Here is a 20,123-nt window from a genome sequence, read left to right as displayed (position 1 = left end):
GTGAGTTAATAGCCTCTATCCAGACTTGTTACCAGAAACGGCTCAAAGCCTCCCTTTTTCTATTGTCCTTTAAGGAAGTGATGAAAGCAGGGAGAAGGATGCACAAATGACTCTTGCAACCTGCCCTTGCCCCAGAGCCACTGCTGGAAATAGGTGACACATGAGCAGGCATGTTGTTCGGAGACAAGGGATTTACATCTCTGGAGCAAGTGGTTCCCTCACTGCCCTGGCACAGGGGCAGGCAGGAACTGGTAGTTTGGATAGGCTCAGCCATGAGATGCTGTTGGTTTGTGGCTCCTATTGGCACCAGGGACTTGCAGAGTCCTGGGCTGTTTTGCACCTTTTTAGCATGTGTTCAGGTTGTGGCTGGGATTTGCCTCCATTCCCAGTGGCCCCTGAAGAGCTGCGGATATGGTTTTGCCAATATGCTCAGGGCTGTCACTGCTCTGTGGGCTCCTTTCATTTATCCCCAGGCACCCTGCAGTATCCTGTTGACTTATTTGGATGTTGGCCTCTGAACGTCCTTTGTGCCTTGCTGCAACCTGTTTCATGGAGAGGTTTGCTTTGGCTGATCGGGTGATAAGAGGGGGTGAGAGCAGCTGGGGCAGGTGAACAACAGAAGCTGAGGGTTTGAAGTGCTGTTTCTGGCAACCTCCCTGAGCATGGGGCTTTTTCAGAGGTACCCCATGCCTTTCCCTTCTGAGGGAGGGTGGAGAGGCTGGCGGAGATGGGAGAACACTGTCATCAGAGAGGGGACATGGAGAGGCAGGTGCCCCACAGGGTGAGTCTGCGGGCAAGATGCACCCCATGCTGGGGCTGTGCTCCTTGCTGCCAGCTGCAGATGTCTCACAGAGGGGGGCAGTTTGCTTTTGCCTTTGGAGGGTTTGGTTTAAAGACGAGGTTGGTGCGGAAAGGCAGGCATTACAACCTTGCAAACACAGGCTGGGGCTCGGTGGAGCGGTCCTTCCCCTCCTCAGCATGGAAGATGGCAGCCAGGTAGAAGGCTCGCTGCTCATCCGTGGCTCCTCCTGGGCACATAGACATCATGCTTTCATCAGCTTGTTAAAGATGCCAGAAAGCACATGGCTGGCAGAGAGTAATTGGATAAACAAGACTGGTGTTTACTGTGTGATTTAGGCCTTGTCCTAAGCAAGCAATGCTCCATCATTCCCTTCGGAAAGCTCTCTGAGCAGAACAGCTATTTACTGCCTGTTAAACTGAGCTGCTACACAAGCCCCGTTTGACTTGTTAATGACTTCAGCAACAGCAATTCATTCTGAAGAAGCAAATGATGAGAGTGAAATACCAGCATCACCTTTCGGCAGATGTAATTACTGGGTCAGGAGAGCTGCTTTGCTTCTGTGATTCACTGCCTGGGAGAAGCACGTGGATGTGACTGGCTGTGCTCGCCTGGGGCTTGATGAGCATTGGAGCTTGACCTGCACTTATCCTGGAGGGTGCTGAGCACCCACAGGCATCGTGAGGCTAGTGGCACAGATGGCAAGAAGCAGCATAGGGTGTGGGGAAGGGCCAGGTTTGCATGAGACCATCCTAGAGATGATGTTAACTCCTCTGGCTGCTGGGGTGCGTTACCTGCTCTGCCACGCATCCCTTCACAGATGGGAATTTTACTGCCTCTGGGCCTTTACAGACACGGTCATGCTGCAACAAAATCAACCACCTCCTATCCTCTCTCTTTCTGCTTGGTGGCACATGTCCAGCCTGGAGCTTGAAAGTCAGACCCTGCTGTGTGGTCTCATCCTGACCCTGCCTAGTGGAGGGGCAGGAGCATGGGCAGACCCCCAGGAACATGCACCCCAGGCATGTGCACCATACTGGGGGAAGCAGGGGGAGCCCCACCAGATGAAGGCAGTGCTTGCCTGGAACCTATCTCCGGAGCTGCTGTTTGAGTTCAGCTGTCAGAGCTGGACCTTGGAAGCATCGCAGGGAGGGTTTATCTCAGGACACTTCAACAGATGCTGGATGAAACACAAGGAGGAGCAATATCCCTGGCTATGTGGAGGCTTTTCTCCTCAGTGCTGGCTGCGATCAGAAAACATGTGGCCATGTGGATCAGAAACAGCCCATGGCATCTGGACTGGAGCATGGGCAGGAAGCTGCCCAGAGCAGATCAGCTCCTGCTTCACTCAGCAACCTCATGGGGTGTCTCAGATCTCTGTTTGCACCCACAGATCCTGTCCTGGTAATGCATCTCCTGTATTCCCACTTATCCTTAGCTAGTGGCTTAACCTAGTGCGAGTCACCTTGAGGCTGAAACAGCAGAAGCAGCTCTGTGTAACTAGAAGACAGAAGCAGAAGGAGATGCTGAGTACCATATGTATGGCTCTCCTCCATTCTAGGGCAAGCCAGCACTGATGGGGGACCCAGCACAGGTGAAAATCAATTGCACTGCAGCTTTGCCCCTGGGTGATCTCCTGCATCCCTCTGAGAGCCAAGTGGCCTGCGAGCCCTGTCTGTACCGCAGCACACCAAGCCCGAGGCACAATGGAGATGGAGCAGGAGGAAAGCTGTGAGATGGGACAAGAGTGAGCGTGCGGAGGCACGTTTGCCCCCCATCAGTGGCAGAAACACAGTGAAGGCAAACTAATAAGAAGAGATGGGTGTAACAAAAGGGGAGACAATGGGAGGAGAGGGTTTTCCACAGAGAATATGCAGGAGCACTACTGGATCCATCAGGAATCATTACAAACTTTATTTGTCTGTGCATTGTGTACCATTTATAAGGATCATCACAATTAGTGGACTCACTGCCTATAGTGGTGGGCAATACACACAAAAGAAAAGTCAATGAAGCCAAACAGATGAAAATGAAATCATTGTACACAAAGGTAATCATAAACCTGAACAACCTGCGCCTTTGTTTGATTCTTCCCGCAAAACAATGAGAAACAAAAAGAACCCCCCCAAAAAACCTGTCAAAAGTGGAAAAAAGGTTTGAGAAGAAGAAAAAAAACCCAACCCACAACTTCGTTTTCCTGGAGAAAAACCTTAATTAAAATTTCCACAGATTGTTCAAGATGAGTACAAATACTCCCAGCCAATTGGTTATGCTACAAGCATCAGATGTGGTTTTCAGCTGGGTGGGAAAAGCTCATCAGCGGATGTGCAGGCTGGGCATTTTCCTGGCTGGGACACCAGGATGCCTGGTGAAGGGCATAGGGAAAGGAGACATCTCTCAACACCAGTGCACAATGTCATCCCTGTGCTGTGCCCAGGGGAGTTCTATGTCCACACCTTCCTGGGCTTGGCTCACTACCCTAGTCCGTACTACTGGAGTTGGGAGGTGATGCCGAGTTACACCTCCCTGTCTCATCCTTCCCACTGGTTGCAGATTTGTACAGTGCAAAATGTGGCCTTTTTTTTCCTGGGGGACGCTTTCTGGTGATGCTCCCAGTGGTGTGGGAGATCTTGGTACAGCCTTCAGCTCTTACGCTGAATTATTCTGCTTCCAAATGGCTGTGGGAAAGGACCAGCTTTAGGGACTGATCCCGATGGCTTAACACTCAGAAACAGGGGCTGTCACTAGACTTCTGGGGACACAGGGAATACCAGGGGGCTAAGGGGTTTTGAGGCAGCCGCCAGCTATAAAGGCAGAGGCAGGCAAGGTGCTGGGAGCCAGCCACGCTTGTTCCCCTTGGGCTCAGCTGCTGCTCATCCCACTCAGGTTCAGTGGGACCTTGTGAAAACCTCCTGCAGATGGTGGAAGCCTTCACACCAGCTTCAGCATGTCCTGGACTGGCCAATGTGGGGGAACCCCAACCACATGGGGAGACAGAGCCTGCAGCCTTTGGAGTGTGGGTTTTCCTCCCCTGAAAACCTACATCTGCATGGCTGTTATTGCTTCTTGTGGACCCACGTGCAGAGCAATAAACGGGAACAGCTTTCCCTCCTTTTATTCCCACTAAGAGGAAACAAACAAAAAACCTATGGCAAAACTAAACTAACTAAAATAAATAAAACCTGGTGAAAAGAAAACACTTGTATCTGCAATGCTCAATCCACATGGCTGGAAGGACTATCCTATAGGATGCTATATACAGATAGGGTTCATTTCATTCATGCAAATGTTACAAGTACCACGACAGCATGCCCGAGGAGGCGGATGAGGCAGGAGGAATGCCCCTGCCGCTCCGCACAGCCTCAGCTTAGGACACTGGACACGAGGTTGCGGCTGCGCATCCCCGAAGCACGGAGGGGAAAAGGTGAGGGGCATGTGGGGGGAGATGCTACTTGTACACACGCCAAAACAAAACAAAAAACCCAACCCCAAATCAATGACGAAAACGGTTTGTGTTCTATCCTTAGAAAGCTCCCAATTTCCCCTTGTCTTCAGTCCGGTCTCTCGCTTCTCTCCAACAGGGCCAGAGGGGATGTTCCCGAGTGGTGAAGGCAGGCGGATGGTGGTCGGACATCAGGACCCTCACTTTCCTCTCCTTCCCTCGCCCACTGCTCTGTTTCTTACCAGCTACTCTGGACTTCCCCGTACTGATGCACCCTGGTTGCTTTCACATCCATCCTCCCGGGGAGCCGGCAGGCAGGAGAGAGCGATGGGAAAGGGCTCGGTGGCTATCAGCTGCTCTTGTTGATAGAGTTGCAGAGAGGGCCCTGCTGCTGGGCTCCTGGCCAGGGCCGCTGCCCAGGGAGGGGTCCTGCTGGCTTTGGGGTCCTGACTAGTTCAAAGGATCCTCCAAAGCCGCTTTCCGTCAGCAGGTGTGTGAACATGGCAAATCTCTTTTATTCTTTCTCTGTTCATTATACACAGCTTTATATCTATATCTATACCTATATATCACTCTATATAGATACATATAGATATACATATATTTACTATCTCTGATTGTCCCTTTAGAAGCCCTTTATGTGGCAGTAGGCTTCCAGAGATGAGAAGAATATGTACAAGAGCCAGAGGAGGATAAAGAGTGAGGATGTGAGCAGCTTGGAAGTCCGCGGCCCGCCCAGCTCACCTCCAATCTCAGGTCTCCGCCGGTAGAGCAGCACACCCACACTGATAAAAGCAAAAATGGTGAAGAGGGTGACGGAGAAGGCCAGGGTGCCGGGTGAGACTTGGAAAGCTTGTCCGTGCGCCGCATGGTAGATGGCTGCGATCGACCAGGCCACCCCGATGCCCAGGAAAACGTTCACGGCATTGCTCCCGGTGACATTCCCGATGGAGGCATCTGCATACTGGTCCTGCGTCGCTGCTACTTTGCTGGCAAAGGTGTCTGCAAAGGAAAGATGGAGAGAAACCTTCAGGAAACAGCCAGGTAAGGAGGGACCTCACCAGGCAGCTTGGGCACAAATGTCAATGGCATCCCTTTTGGGGAATGAAGATAGGGGTTAAGGGGACAAGGTACAGCCCTGTCTATATGCACTTCTAAGTAAGACACATCTGGCCAGAGCCAGAGTGAAAGTCAGGGCCCAGAAATGCCTAGGAGGGAAATCATAATGTCCAGAAATATGGGGCGTCCCCCACTATGGCCCCAGATGCCCTGCAGTGATTCAAGCATGAGACAACACCTCCCAGTACTACACCATGTTGGCCCCTTCTCCCGCATGCACTAATTTGTTGACTTGCAAAACACCTTAAAAGGTTGGAAAAGCTTTGTGGGAGCCACAGTGGTTTGTATCTATACTTCAGGTCTCCTGAAGTTTTCTTTTTGTGTTTTTGTGTTTGCTTTAATGATGTCTCTCCAAAACCTTTTTCCTCACTAAAGTCAGTGCCTTGTGCAGACCCTGACACTTTGGTAAGCAAGTGGTCATCTTTCACCCCTTAGGGAGAAAAACCATGCAGGTGGGTGTACGCTTGCATGGATTCTCCACCAGCTTTTATACTGGTAGCAATAGAGCTGTGATAAAACTCAGCTGGCCTTTTATATGGCAGATCTTGTGTCAAATAGACCAGCACGATGCTGCTCTGCACCATAGAAGAGTGTTGATTTTACATCCAAATGCACTCTGGATCTGCAGGGGGGTGAGCAGGAGAGGGATAAGCATCTGGGTTTTGTCTGGGTGAATTCTCTGAGATGATGATGAAAAGATGAATCCTTAACACATCTGCACTCCCAGATCACGTCGGTTACAGGCAGCAGAGTGTGGCTCAGAAAGAGAAAATGGAGAGGTCAGATTTCATGTTTTTAATTCTACAGTTTCCTTTACAATCCTCAGTGGGGCTTCAAGGTGAGATGGTGAAATGGAGCCTGGCACAAAGACCCAGTTTCATGTAACAGGAGAGGCTGAGCACCTAAGCACAGTGAGAGTGGCCGTTTGCAGCAAAGAAGTCAAAAGGCTGCTTTATTTTTTAAAGAAGCTCCCACGGAAATACATCTGACTGCTGAGGGAAGGAAAAGGCAATTCCCCTTGTTCTCAGCCTTGGTTACAGTGCAGTAATGGGGCTGTGTGGCAGTGCTGATGCCTCTGTGGCTCTCCAGGTGCCCCCATGGGAGGAGGAGGATGAGCAAAGGAGACTGGGTTGCAGCAAGTCGATGTGCACTGGGAGAACAAAGTGGCATGTAGGTAGGGAACTTGTGGTTGTTTTCTCTCCCTGGTCAGTCATCAATCTCTGTGCCTTCTGAGGCTGGGTCACCACTCAGTTGGAGACATGTCTCCAAACAGAAGGCTCTCAGGGCCTTCTGGGGGCTTCATAAGTTGCATTTTGAGCAACCTCACCTTGATCCATTTGAGCCAAAGCTGAACCTGGTCTCACACAGAGGTGTGTGGCCTAGTACCTAACTCACCTGGAAGGCAAGGTTAAAGGAGCAAATTCTGAGAAAGAAAGTGCAGGACTGCCAACATAGGCAGCATTTTAATGGAAAACCACTTTCCTGCTCTAAAAGTGGATGTCATGGAGACTGTCCACAGAAACAGACACCTCACAGTCTTTGCAAGGGGAAGGTCCTTGAAATAATTTCATCTTGGTTCAATCCTCCTGGCCCATCTGAGAATGAAAACCAGCTTCTACATACACCTGAAATATGTTCTCAGGGGTCCTGCACAGCACAGCCAAGGACCTCGCTGTTCCCAGCTTTCCTAACCCAGACCCAAACCCAGGCTGGACAGAGATGGACCTTTATAATAAACCCTGCTGTTGGCCTTACCTGGCACTGATGTCCCCAGCGCGACAAACACGACCGCGGTGACCGAGTCCTTCAAGCCAATGGTGCAGCCAAAGTGGGATGCCAGGTCACCGATGAAAGCTGTCAGGAGGCCGATCATGAGGATGGAGACGACGAAGCAAGCCCAGCCATTCCAGTAGTCTGTTGGGGGCACGAAGGCAAAAAGGACCTTCCAGAAGACGGTCAGAAAGTGCATCACGTAGTCAAAGCAGGAGGGCAGCTTCTCCTCCCCACATTCATCGTCATCGTCGTCTTCACCTGCAGAAAACCATCAGTTTCTGCCTGCCTGCAGACCTGCCTGCCTGGCTGTCAGCACAGCTTATCACCAATGGGTAACACATAATATGTTACCTCATGAGCACACAATGTGCTCTTCATCCCCATCAGACAGCACGAGTGAGCCCAGCTCTCCTTCCCTGGAGAACACCTCTGGATGGCAGAAAAAGTTGCTAAGTCCCAGAGTAGCCAAGATCACCCAGTGAAACCAGAGCCTTTGCTCTGCTCTACCACAGTGGATGAGAGGACAAGGTCCCATCTTGTCAGACACTGGTTTTAAGGGGATGATGGCTCTGTGCCTGGGAAAATCTGCTTCTCCCAGCAGCCACAGTACTGATGAGCCTGGCATAAGCTTTTGAATGAGACCATGCTGGTTTTATCTGCCCCACTGCTAGCCAGGGTGAACATTTCTCGTTTCACATCTTCCTCCACAATGTGGATGTTTAATTGAATAACAAGATGTATAAAGCCTCCACAGGGAGGATAAAATGGTCTTGCTGTTTGCTGTGTACCAACACGTGGCTATCAATGAATCCCGTGTTCAAATGGTGGCTCTGTGCCATGACAACAGGGTTTGTGGGGGAAGCTGCTGGTGCACATGCCGCACACAGTAGCAAGAAAAGCAAAAAGCCCAGGGATCACTCAGACCAGGATCACTCTCAAGAGATTTGCTATCCTGTAAGGAGAATCAACCTGCTCTTGGTCTGGGGCAGCTCTAGCATATGTAAACCTTGCACTCTGCTAGCATCCTTGGGGTTTTCAGCAGAGATGCAGCTGCAGGAGAGAGAGTAGTGACAGAGCCAGTGGGAGCAAGAGAGGAGGGAATCCCTAATGCAGATATCTCTGTACATGGGGCATATGGCATCCGACATGAGGGCTGGGCTGAAGTTGGAAGGCATTCAAGCTGGGCTCACCAAGATGACTGGAGCCTGGAAGATGTTGCCTATGGGGAGAGATGGAAGTAGCTGGCTTGGGGAAATAGGAGAAAAGGAGGTTCGAGCAACAGCATACAGCAACTTGGAGGGCATGTGCAGAGAGGGGGAAGCAAACTCTCTTCTGTGCTGACAGAGGCAATGGCCACAAACTGCAGCTTGGATGGTCACATCAGGAGATAACATTTTCTACAGGAGGGCAGTGCAGCCCTGGGACACATACCCTGGCCGATGGACATCATCTTCAATATTCAGTTAAAAGAAAGCCATGACCAACCAGGGAAAACTTCTACCCAGCACCCTGCTGGGGGGAAATTTTGCACAATTTTGTTGTCTTAAAAGCACTTTTGCAGACCAAGACCAACAGATATGATAGAGGTAATGGGAAACTTGATGTCTCTACAATAACTTGATGGAAATGATACATTGCCTGGCTTGAAAGCTTCAAATTCACTATGGCAGAAACAGTAGAAACAGTGCCATGATGTTATTATTTTGGCAGATATAAATATCCTATTCCTGTGTGTTGTTGTGAAGACAAGGAACAATTTTCAGCCTGGGAAGCTTATGCTGGCCTGTTTTTTTTTTCCCCTCACTGCACAAAGGCTGGTGCTGTGCTGCAGTTTTGCAGCAGGTATTTTAATCCCCTCTCAAGCTGCATGGCAGCAGGACTGTCATGGATATAAACCTTCAGGGAAACAATAAAACAGGCTGAAAAATGAACATGCGTGCCACTGTCATAACATTCGTCCAGATCTGTCTATCATTTCCTTAAGCAGCAATAGCATCTCTCTTTCAAATTGCTACCCAGATCCTGTGTAGGTGACTTAAAACACAGAGTGAGGTCTAGTGGTGACCTAGAGGAACAGGCTCACAAACTCCATGATGTTTTTGCTCTAGAAGAAACCTTATGGGCTGTTGGGTGAACAGTGAAGGCAGCTATGGATGACAGGCTTTGTCTCAGCCCCATGGACAGCATAGGATGGTCTGACCATGGTGTGGCACAATCCGGCCTGCACCAGCACTGCCTTTCCACCAACCTGGCCAGCATTGCCACCAGTTGATCACTGGATTGGAAATGGGGTTTTAATGTTTCCTTTCTCAGCTGGGATGTTACCTTTTGAAGTGTGACTTTCACCTGCTCTCCATGATGGGATGCAGGTAAAAATTTAAACCCTCAGCACAAAGCTTGAGGAGGTAAATCCTGGCAAAAAAGAGTAGGTCCAGATCTCTGATAAAAACTGCTGTTCCCCAAGTGCAAGGGACAGCTCATGTCCATCCAAAATGCCACATTTATTATATGTTTGCTAATCATCCTGTTAGCACTGATGGTGGTACCAGGGCTTTCACGTAACTGAAGTCTTTACATGTGTCACAGAGATCAGATCCAAGTAGCAGTGATTACCTTTGCTTTAATATAGGATGCAATTAAATAATTGATTCTGGCATAGATTAGTTGAGCTACAAAACCTGCAGCAAGGACTGTCTTGCATGATATGTTCATGCTGTATCCGAAATAATGGGAAGCTTTTGGCTGGAGGCTCTAAGAATAACTATGCTACAAGAGGAGAGATTGCATTTTGAGGAGATAGCTGCTGCACAATGTCCTGTCCTAATTTTCAGAGGTGGAATGGTAGGGCCATCACTTTTAATTACTTTGTGCTGGGCAGAGGTTACCCTGTACAGCAGAGCTTGAGGTAAGAAGTGAGAGTGCTTCCCCATGCTTTTCAATGCACAATTAGTCAGATGAGCTCAGATTGCCTTCCCCAATAGTTTAATTTAAGCTCATTGATTTTGCCCTAATGTGTGTGCAACTCAGTCTGGGCTGTGAGGCTGTAACATCCAGCTAGTGAATTATAGTACCTCCAGCTCTTAGAAATACATCTGGAGGGGACCTCCTTTCTTTCAGATGTGGGAATACTAATGTGTGCTATACTGGGCATACTGGTAACTGTGGCACTGGCACCTGTGAGAACAGTACAATGGCATTTCTGAGGGAAAAGCAATTCTCCAAGAGAGGGAAGATATAATCAGATATGATCTATAGAATCACAGGTATCACATGCTGCTGCCACTAATGGGCTGCTGAGTCATAACCTCCAGCCTCAACTAGCTGAAGCAGGAGTTCCTGAAAGCCAAGGATCAAGGGCAAATTTTGCTCTATAGATTCGGGATTCAGTGGCTGTCTTTGGAGCTTGGCACCCTCACTACTGTGGTGAGGACAACATAGTACTATGGGGAACACCAAGGATGGGAAGCGCTGCTGGTTGCACCAGCATCATTTACGCCACTCTAAATTTAAACACTGTATTTGCCTCCCAGATCTCCCCCACTGAAATGACTTTTCCTCTCTGCCATTTGGCAACAGTCAGGGAGTTTCTCTTCCGGACACAGTGCAGGAGGTTTCCTACACACCAGACAAGGTGCTCTCACAAAAGGCTTTACTCAGCAGTCTTATTTATGCAGACCCTGTAAATAACTCAGCCACCTGGTTTGCCTATGGCTGCTTCACTATGGTCTGTATTAGTGGTACAGCAAAGTGGAGTCACGAGAAAGGCTGATCATAATTCACCAGGAGTTGTGGTCCAAACTCACCTGCACTAACAGTAATAGCCTCAATAAACTGCTCTCTCCAGCTGTTTGTGCCAACCACCAGGGCCAGGTTTGTCTTCTTAATGAGCTTGTCCACTGTGTTCTGCGGATGGAGATGCAGAGGAGAGAATTAGGGACTATCAGGCTAGAGATGCTGGGCTAAAACCCACTGGCACTACTGCTTACAGCCATAAACTTATGGAAAAAGCTTAGCAGATTTTAAGCTCAGGACAACAGCCCCAGAAGTGAAAGCAAATGTAACTTGCAATTCCCCTTAGAGCTGCTCAAAAAGACCTCCTGAAACCTGCTCATGATGAGAGTCTGAACCATCTCAGTGGAGGTTTAACAACAAATGGTGCTGAGGTGCCAGGGCCTCGGGAAGAATTTTTATTGGGCTGCAGCAAAACATTAACTGAGACTTGATCAAGGCCCATTTGAGAGGCTGTGCTCTACCTAGGAGTTCCAGGCTCAGGGCTCACTCAAAACCGGCTGTAAGTAAGACCTGTGGGTAGCACATCACTGTGAGAACAAGGTTATATTTTAAAGCCACCTGCATCATTTTGGAGCCCAGTCAGCTCTTAGGCTCACCAGATTGATGTGCTCATATTATAATAATAATCACCACAAACGGTCTGTGAATGGGACAGAAAGTCTGGCATCATCCCCCAAGGACCATGGCTGTGGGCTAATGGACAGAGTGAGGATGCAGAGTGTATTCTAACCCACCACCATCTCACTGGAGTGACCCTCACCCTTCTGTCATGCCTTGACTTGGCCATCTTTCAAAGCATCCCTTGATCTTGCTCTGAGACCTTCTGATGCCAGGAGCTGCCTTGCTTTGCTGTGGTTCCATAAACATGTGTTTGCCAGTGTAGAACCCAAAAGCAGGGAAGGGAAGAACAGGAACAAGGGGCATGGACAGTACCTTGAACTCGTAAGATTCCTCAATGATGACTTCGAGCTTGGTGTGCTCCCCCAGGACCGGGCGCCCCATTTCTGCGATCCGACGCTCTTCCTCTTCCTTGCTGGTCAGGGGATGCTTTTCTTCATTCTCCTCTGTAAATCAAAGAGCCCACAGGTAAGCCAGGCCCAGCTGGTCACTCTCTGGAGCTGGCTTCCCATCACAGGGGAAGGTCAGGAAGCCTCTAGGTGGGAGCATGAGTGACAGAGCAGCTGAGAAGGAGCAGGTCATGGAGCAATAGAGAAGGTAGTATAGGTGGGAAATGCTGGTAAGGTCTGTAACCTCAGAAGTTCACTCTCACGGGTGGGGAATAGCTTATCACTGGTACTTGCTGTCTGTCCCATAGGGATGCTGAGAAGCGACAGATCATCACTAAGGCTGCTTTATTTCCCAGGTCTGCATCAGAGCATGGACTTGATTTCTCTCAGCCTTTTACAACCAGAGAGAGCTGCCAGAAGCCCTAGGTCTGAGAAGGATATGGAACCTTGGCTCTGCCTCCTTCTAAGCAGGTTTTTACTTTAGGGAGAGGCCTGGCAGCTGGAAAGCATGAAACTCTTACTGCAGTCATGGGGCTGGAGAAATAGTGCTGGTCCACACAGGTGTGAGGAGCCATGCACAGGGCATGGCCTGGCCCCATGCTCTGGGAGACAAGGCAGTGGAGGAACTGCAAGAACAATGGAGGAGGCCAGCATCTCCACTGGCATCCATGCAAGCTTTGGGGCATGGGAACCCCAGCCAGCATGGCTTTTGTCACTGTCCCTGCATAGACCCTTACTGAGTCCCCTTCCATCCCAGGAATGAACAGAAGGACATCAGGGCTAAAAAGGGCTGCATTCAATTGAGACAGGAGTCAAGCTATCAGTAAGCAAACACCCTGGTCGTCCATGTTAGACCACCACAGCCCTTGGGCATCACACTGCAGGTACCTTGGATGGTAATCACGGTGCAAGGAAGATGATGATCTCTAGGCTGGACCTTCCTGAAGATGGGTTTGCCTATCAAAGCGATCAGCAGGAGATCAGCAGGAGGGACTGTACACCCCATGCAAGCCACTGCCATGTGGTTAGTAAACTACTCCTACTTCACACAGTGTTAATGTTGCTGCTTCTTGTTTGCACAGATGGCACCAAGCCACGAAAAAGCCCTTCTCCTGATGGTCAAAGGGACTGACCCCATGTCCAGAGCCTTGTTAGTCTGAGTTATTGCTTCCAGGGCTCCTGAAGGGCTGCACTGCAATATGTGGGACCTGGGATCTTCCTTTCCTGAAGTGTTTGGCCTAATGATAGGTGCTCAGCTGGCTAATGATGAATAAGCAAACCTCACTGCCAGGTCTCACTGGTGGTAAGAGCAGGGGCTGAGTACCTGAAGCAGCCTCAAGCTGTGCTAGGGAAGGTTTAGATTGGATATTAGGAAAACATTCTTCACAGAGAGGGCGATGAGGCATTGGAACAGGCTGCCCAGTGCAGTGGTGGAATCACCGTTCCTGGAAGTCTTCAAAAACTGTATAGATAAGGCCCTTAGTGACATTGGTTAGTAGTGGACTTGGCAGTGCTGGGGAATGGTTGGACTTGATGATCTTAAAGGTCAACCTAGTTGATCCCATCATTCTATGATTCTATGCGGTCCCACACCTCCCACAGTGCTCAGGCACTGTGAGGACAGGCTCCCTGCGCCATGCAGAGTCCTGTGCGCAACTCTTATTTGGGCAGCAGGGAGGGCTGGATCCAATGGAGAAGTCCTCCCTTCTCCAAGAGATGGAGGGGGCTGCCTGTCATTGCTGGGGTGATGGCTCACCCTCCCTGAGGTGGGTTAAGTGTGTGTGGCAGGCAGAGCACTCTGTGAGAGGACACTGTTAGTGTGACCGGCTGCAGCACGGCACCTTCTTACCCTTCCAGAGTTTCCCTCCAGGACAGAACAAAAGCAAAGAGGAAACCAAGAGGAAAGAGCAGGGTAAGCATATGGACATTAAGAAGAGGGTAAGGAGAGGTGGGGGAGAGCAGAAATCCATACCTGTGATGGTGAAGCCACCTAGATGAAACCAAAAACATGGGAGAGAGAAAGAGAAAGAGAGAAGGAGAATTAGTATTGGCACAGCAACATGGACACCCTGTGGCCCACAGGGACATGGTGTTCCTTCCCTGACCACAATGGGGACTGTGGACATGGGGGAGCTTCTTCCCAACACACACCCCTGGGACAGTGGTAGGGAGACCTGAACACAGGCTTTTCAACCCACATCGGCAAGCTGCCACTCCCCAGTATCTAATATATGCTGTGGACTGGGTCAAAACAGTGTGAGCTTGCTTTGGGGCTAGGGATATTTCAGGAAATGAGGGCAGCTTTGCTTCATTCCCTGCTGCTCTATCCTGGGGATGGCCAGCAAGGAAACTCAGGGGCTGGGTGAGCTCTAAAACTCCCCAAGACTGGAGGCAAAGTTTGCACCATCTCTTCGAAAGGGGTTGGCCAACTTTCTTGTCCAGCCACAAGCATCCCTAAGTCACCAGGTAATCCTTTCTCTGCCATGTAAGGGGCAATGAGTTAATTTGCATGGTGCAGGTTTGTAACTTGGGGTGTTGGCAGGTTTACTGTGACTAGCAACACCACCCCCTAGAAATGCTCCTTGCCACAGCATGTAACTCCTTGTTAACAGTAGTGACTTTGAGGCTCTGCACCAAGGAAAGATGTGGCATTAGATACCCGAGCTTACTTAAATAGTTCTGACCACCCTAAAAGAGAACGGTGTGAGCAAAGGAAAACATTAAGCAAAATCAATTCGCTTCAGAAAATACGCAAACTGGAAAAACGGAAAAGAAAAAACGAATGCACGCTTACCAAGCTCATTCAACAACAGGGCTGTGAAGGAGACAGACAGAGACAAACACAGAAGAAGAAAAGTAAATGAATAATGAAATCAAAAGGGATATCCACAGAAAGACTCCAGATCCAAGGGCAGACATTTCAGACCTGTAAAGCTGCAGGATACCATTAGTGTTGAAGGCACTAAAAGGAACAAAAAAGTTTCATGGAACTGTGGATTTAAAATAAAAACTATTGCAAACATGATGTGGATATGGGATTACAAGGCACACTTCCAAAATTCATTTTCCCCCTTTGAATTGCATGTGCAAGATCTTCCATTGGCCTTGGAGGCAGTTCTGCCCCAGGGGAGGACACAAGTTGTCCCATGTACAGCGGCTACTGGCTTTGACCTCCTCCACCTGCCTAATGGGGAGCAATAGTTCCAGCATGTAGCTGTGCTTCTGGTGTATATGGCAGAAGAAAAATTCTTGGCAAGGCTTGGCTCAGGGATCTTGTTGCTCAATATTTCAGGTCTCCAAAGAAAAAGCCTCTCCCTTAATGTACCAGTGTCTCTAGCCCCTGCGTTGCAGACCCCACCATGGCTACATGGCCCAGAGGCGATGTTTCAGAGATGCTCTCATCTCCAGGGTGCCAAGCACATTGCTTGCTCTGCCCCACTGCCCCTTGTACAAAACCAAGCACAAAAAATGAGATCTAAATAAATAAATAAATAAAATCATTGCATGGCCAAAGCAGCAAGCAGCATCCTTTAAAATCCTGGCTTGCTTTCATCAGTGAGTTTGCAAAGCTGAGCTTCCCTCAGGTTTCCTCTGTTATCTATGTGACCAGGAAGATGAGGGACTTTCTTTCCTTTTCCTTTATTCTTAATTTCAGCTGGGGACCTCGTGGGTTAGCACAACAATTATCAAACCTGGGTCCTGGAAAGCACGTTTCCTGCTGCCAGACTTGTAAGGTTGAGCCCACACTGGCCCTCATGAAGGTGGACAAAGCTGGAGCCACTGATTTTAGCTGTCCACGTGTCACTTTATCCTGGCAACACTGGCTATGCTCCACAGATGCCATCAGCATCATTTAATGATACGAATCTCACTCGCAGAGTTGGGCCATGTCAGTGTGTCTGTTTTTTTTTAGCCCTGCTTCTGGTAGCTGGTCACATAAACCAGCAGGGAATCTGATGCAGCTGACCTAGATGGCACCTGCACTGAAGGGGAACGTGACAACACTGCCTCATGTGTTTTTAGACTGAAATAGAGTAACAGTCCCCACTCAGCATGGGGACCACTGGGGGCCTTTTCTGTCCTGAGCAAGTAATGTATTACAGCCCCATGCCTGCTGAACAGAGAGCTTATTTCCCAGAAATTAGAAAGCAGCTCCAAGGCAGACAGACCAAATCCTGCTGCCAATTTTTCACAAAGGCTTTAATGAGGGTCTGTTGTAGGACAACTAATTATCTTAAGTAACTCTAAAATTGCTTCTTGCTCAGCCACCAATAGTGCACAGAATTAGCTGCTGCCATTAATTTTCACTTAATTTCCTAGCAGAAAAATAATACATAGAAAACCAAGTAAACTCTGTATTTTCGGGAAGTTTTACAGTTGGTTAAGAAATGTGCTGAAAGAGGAAATTGGTTTTATTAATCCTATGAGAAGCCATTATCCAGTGCAGAGCCATGAAACTTTATTTGAGTATAACCTGATTTCTCCTAGACTGATCGCATCTTATGGTATTACCTGCTTGTGCCGTGATTCTTAGCTATTTTCAGATCCTAGTGCCAGTATAAAAAGGCTGGAATTACTGCTCTGGCCATGCATTTTATCTCCAGAGGAAGCTATTTTATGTTCTGATAAAAATAATGCAGCATTGCCTTTTTAATTCTCAAGGCTGAAGTTTCTACTCAATAAAACGAATGTGTAGTTGTGATGTGGCAGGGTACTGCTCTCAAAATGTCTCTAGTGGTGCTCACTGTCCGCTGCCTGGGTGCTCTGGGGGCCATCCAAGGAGCTCATCTTGCTCCTGGGGTCCCTTGTGAGTGAAACGGAGTCCTCCCGAAATGAAAGAGGAAAGAAAACAGAGCAAAAAGTGGCCAAGCTTCAGAGGAGGGAGGGCAAAACGGCTGGGAGCCAAAGTGCGAGGAGAAAGGAGTGTGAGAGTAGGGAGACACAGAGAAAGCGGACGGCAGCGTCTCGAGAGCTGGTCTGGTTTTACTCTCACACCTTTCACTCCTCGTCGTAGCCACACCGGGTCCCCAAGCACAAGGAAGAAACTGCACTCTTTCTCATACTCCTCACGGTCAAGTACTCTAAGGGTAATGAATTTCCTGTGGGAACACAAGACAAAGGCAAACACATGATTGGCATCACACATGCATGCAGTTCACATCTGCTGGGGTGCCGTGGTGCCGGAGATGGTTGGATGGGGGAAAGCGGCTGCACATCCCTCCTGGGGCATATGGGTAAGGGCAGGAGCATCCCCACAACCTGGCCATGGTTGGGCCATGGTGGGATGGGGCATGTCTGATTTCAGGGGAGACAGGAAGTGTCCTCACTCCTGCCCTTTTCCATAGGCGCTGGGGATGTGAGCTCGGTGTTGCATGTGCCAGGTATGAGTGAGCCAGACAGGGACACACAGGCTGGGCTCAGCCCCGGAACACATCCCCCACCTTTCTTCTCACTCATCTCCACCAGCCGGGGCTCCCCGATCTCTAGGTAGAAGGTCTTGTTTTTCTCATACTCCTCATCATCTATCACCTTGATTGATATCGTTTTGCTGGAACAGAGAAGAAATAGAGATTCAAGAGTAAGGGGGGAAAAGGGAAGAGGGGAGACAGGGAGGAGGGTAGAGATGGCAGTAGAAGGGGGCTGCAGACAGAAAACAGGTTTGGTAGCACAGGCTGGAAGGGGCAACACAGCTGAAAGCAAAGGGCAGGAGCTGATGGGCCGAGCTTGCTTCAGGATGAGCACAGATCATAGGATCAAAGCACCAGCAGCTCACAGGGTTCCATCCTCCCCGGCATGGCCAGGGACCATGACTGGATATGACACAGCCTAGACCAGCCTCCCCCAGAAATGCCTCAGCCTGGGGGCAGCAAGACACGTTCCTTCCCAAACACCCAGGGTACAGAACAGTTTGCACACATTGCGTGGGCTCCTAGGGCATGAGCACTGGGAGCCAGCACAGATCAAGCCTCTGAAAGCACAATTAATTGCTTAAACCAGACCCTGTGCACAGAAAAGGCTGTCTCACCAGGAGGAGCAGATCTATGCACAACACCATGATGATCTGATCACTTTGGGCTTTGGAGGCTCCAGTTTACAAGATTGAAAGGGATGCTGGAGTTTGGACTTTTTCTGTGCAGGGAGCATATGGGAAAGATGGCCTTTCTGGTTAGGATAGGCTGAAGGAAAGCTTCACTGATAGTGAGATTTCACTTCTTTATTTTCCTTTGCAAGCTGCACATCCTTCCCCAAGCCTCAAAGGTTTGTTGCTTTCCTGTTAGAGAGTATTGAAGCAAGTCTTTCTTCTCACACGGCCAGGGCTGCTGAACTTGCCCCTCTATCATCAGCAGGGCAGGTCCTTAGGGAGAGCCCCTGCTCAGAGCACAGCCATGAAGCATGCACCATGAAGGGTGAAAGCCTCACAGGAGGCTGTGGCCATCAGCAGAGAGATTTGCTCCTTGTGGCACCCCATAGAGTGAAAATTGCTTTACGGGGAAAAAAAATAGCACAGAAGTATTTTCCAGCTCTTTTCAGGGACTCATGTAAGTGGTCCAGAAACCCTGCTGAAAGCTGCTTGCCAGAAGGTGACTAAACCTGAAGTACAAGAGGGAACTGGGTAGGAAGGTGACACAACACTACTCTGATCTTTCCAACAGGGCAGAGCCCTCACAAAGTCATGATGGGGGACAGAAATCCAGCATCCCCTGCTCTCACCTGAAGCTCCCTGTTCACTGTTTACATGGGACAAGACCTCCTGCTGGCTCTGATCTTGTCCCAGACAAGGAATAAGAAGGCAATACCAACAAGAAACCAAAAGGCAATGGAGTGACTGCAGCCCTCTGCTTGCAGGTGACCTCCTGGCTGAGTTTGCTTCTCCACTGCTCTTGTTGGCACTGACTTCCTGTGAATGCTCTTAAACCAAAGTCTCAGTCACTCTCCCCCTGCCCAAGCTTGTCCCATGCTTCAGACAAAAGCCTCTTGTCCAGTCCCTGGCACCTCTGCACTTTCCATGGGCAGCCAGCACAAGCCAGAGTAGCCCTGAGGCTGATCTAATATACGACCAAGGAGGTTCCTAGCAGGTCCCAGCACTGAAACCTTATAAACATGGAAGGAAGCCACGCTCTAGGGGAGTGAAATTCAGGCCATGCTGCCGTAATTTCTGGCTTTCTCCCTTCCTTGCACATCTGTACTGCCACCCAGAGCCCTTCTGTTAAGCTGACAAGTATTTGGCAGCAGAGTTGACACTTTATTCAGAGCAAACACCGCCAACCACTCTGAGGAACAACCAGGATGATTTCTTGTGCTGTTTGCTATGAGTCAGAAGTGCATTAAGTTTGCCCTTCATGCTTATAATGAAACCATTTACTCAAGAACAAGCGATGGCTATGAAAATTGTAACAGTGCAGCACGGCTCGGTGTAATTGTATTTTATAATGAATATCTGTAATAATTTGTTCTGTTTATAATTATTTCTGCAATAAGTTTGTACATAGAAAAAAATGGTTACCAAGCACACAGCTGATCTTGCTTTGCATTGATGAGTTAGGGGAAATTATTGTGCATTAAAAAACTAATGAAGGATGCAAAAATGCTCTCAGCAATATTCTCGAGGAGGACCTGACAGAATTAACTGAATGGCATGATTTCAAAAGCATTACTAGAAAAATCAATAATTTCCTTGACAACTCCCATTAAAATGTACACTGCACCCTGCCCCCATGTATGAAAAAAGGCCTTTCTCTGGAAAATCAGTTAAAAAAGCTGCCTTCATCAATTCTGAGGGCAGAGAATGTATCAAGATGTAAACTTCCTATGGGCATCCTCTGCCTTGAAGCGTGCGGCCTTCCCCAAGGCCCCACAGAATAATTCTCAGCAATTAAAAGCCCTGTTGCTAATGCTTAGACCCAACATCAATAGGGCTTCCTTGAATAATGTGGCCTCAGAGCCTTAAATGTCACTGCCAGAGGGTGCTGCTATTCTGTCGTTTTCCAAGTGATCTTTGTAGGGTGTGAGCAAGTGCTACTTGTTGGGTAGATATGTGCACGGCTGCTGTTCCTGCTGTAGAAGGTTGCTGGGGAAAAGGGTGGGAAGAGCAAATGCTTAGTCTGCCATCTGAATGAATCTCCAATGGGCAAGAACTGCTGAGGTCAGTTTGTCCCTGGGATGAGATTGCAATCCCAGAGAAAAGGATGTC

At 49.0% G+C, this 20,123-nt stretch overlaps 1 protein-coding gene across 1 annotated transcript in view; it reads right to left on the bottom strand.

The window, feature by feature from the left end:
• Positions 1 to 2,689: 2,689 nt before the first annotated feature.
• Positions 2,690 to 20,123, bottom strand: part of SLC8A1 (solute carrier family 8 member A1) — a 115,132-nt gene continuing 97,698 nt past the window's right edge. Inside the window, exons 3-8 of the mRNA XM_005147411.3 lie at positions 16,928 to 17,031; positions 13,905 to 13,922; positions 11,859 to 11,989; positions 10,937 to 11,036; positions 7,116 to 7,391; positions 2,690 to 5,243 (exon numbers count right to left, since the gene is read on the bottom strand). Of these exons, the coding sequence (XP_005147468.1) occupies positions 4,867 to 5,243; positions 7,116 to 7,391; positions 10,937 to 11,036; positions 11,859 to 11,989; positions 13,905 to 13,922; positions 16,928 to 17,031 (1,006 nt within the window). The 3' untranslated portion in view covers positions 2,690 to 4,866. The remainder of the gene's footprint in view (positions 5,244 to 7,115; positions 7,392 to 10,936; positions 11,037 to 11,858; positions 11,990 to 13,904; positions 13,923 to 16,927; positions 17,032 to 20,123) is intronic.

Source organism: Melopsittacus undulatus, chromosome 3 (assembly GCF_012275295.1).
Source record: "Melopsittacus undulatus isolate bMelUnd1 chromosome 3, bMelUnd1.mat.Z, whole genome shotgun sequence".
NCBI lineage: Eukaryota > Metazoa > Chordata > Aves > Psittaciformes > Psittaculidae > Melopsittacus > Melopsittacus undulatus.
Note: the sequence above shows the minus strand (reverse complement) of the source record. Positions and strands in the feature narration are given on the sequence as shown.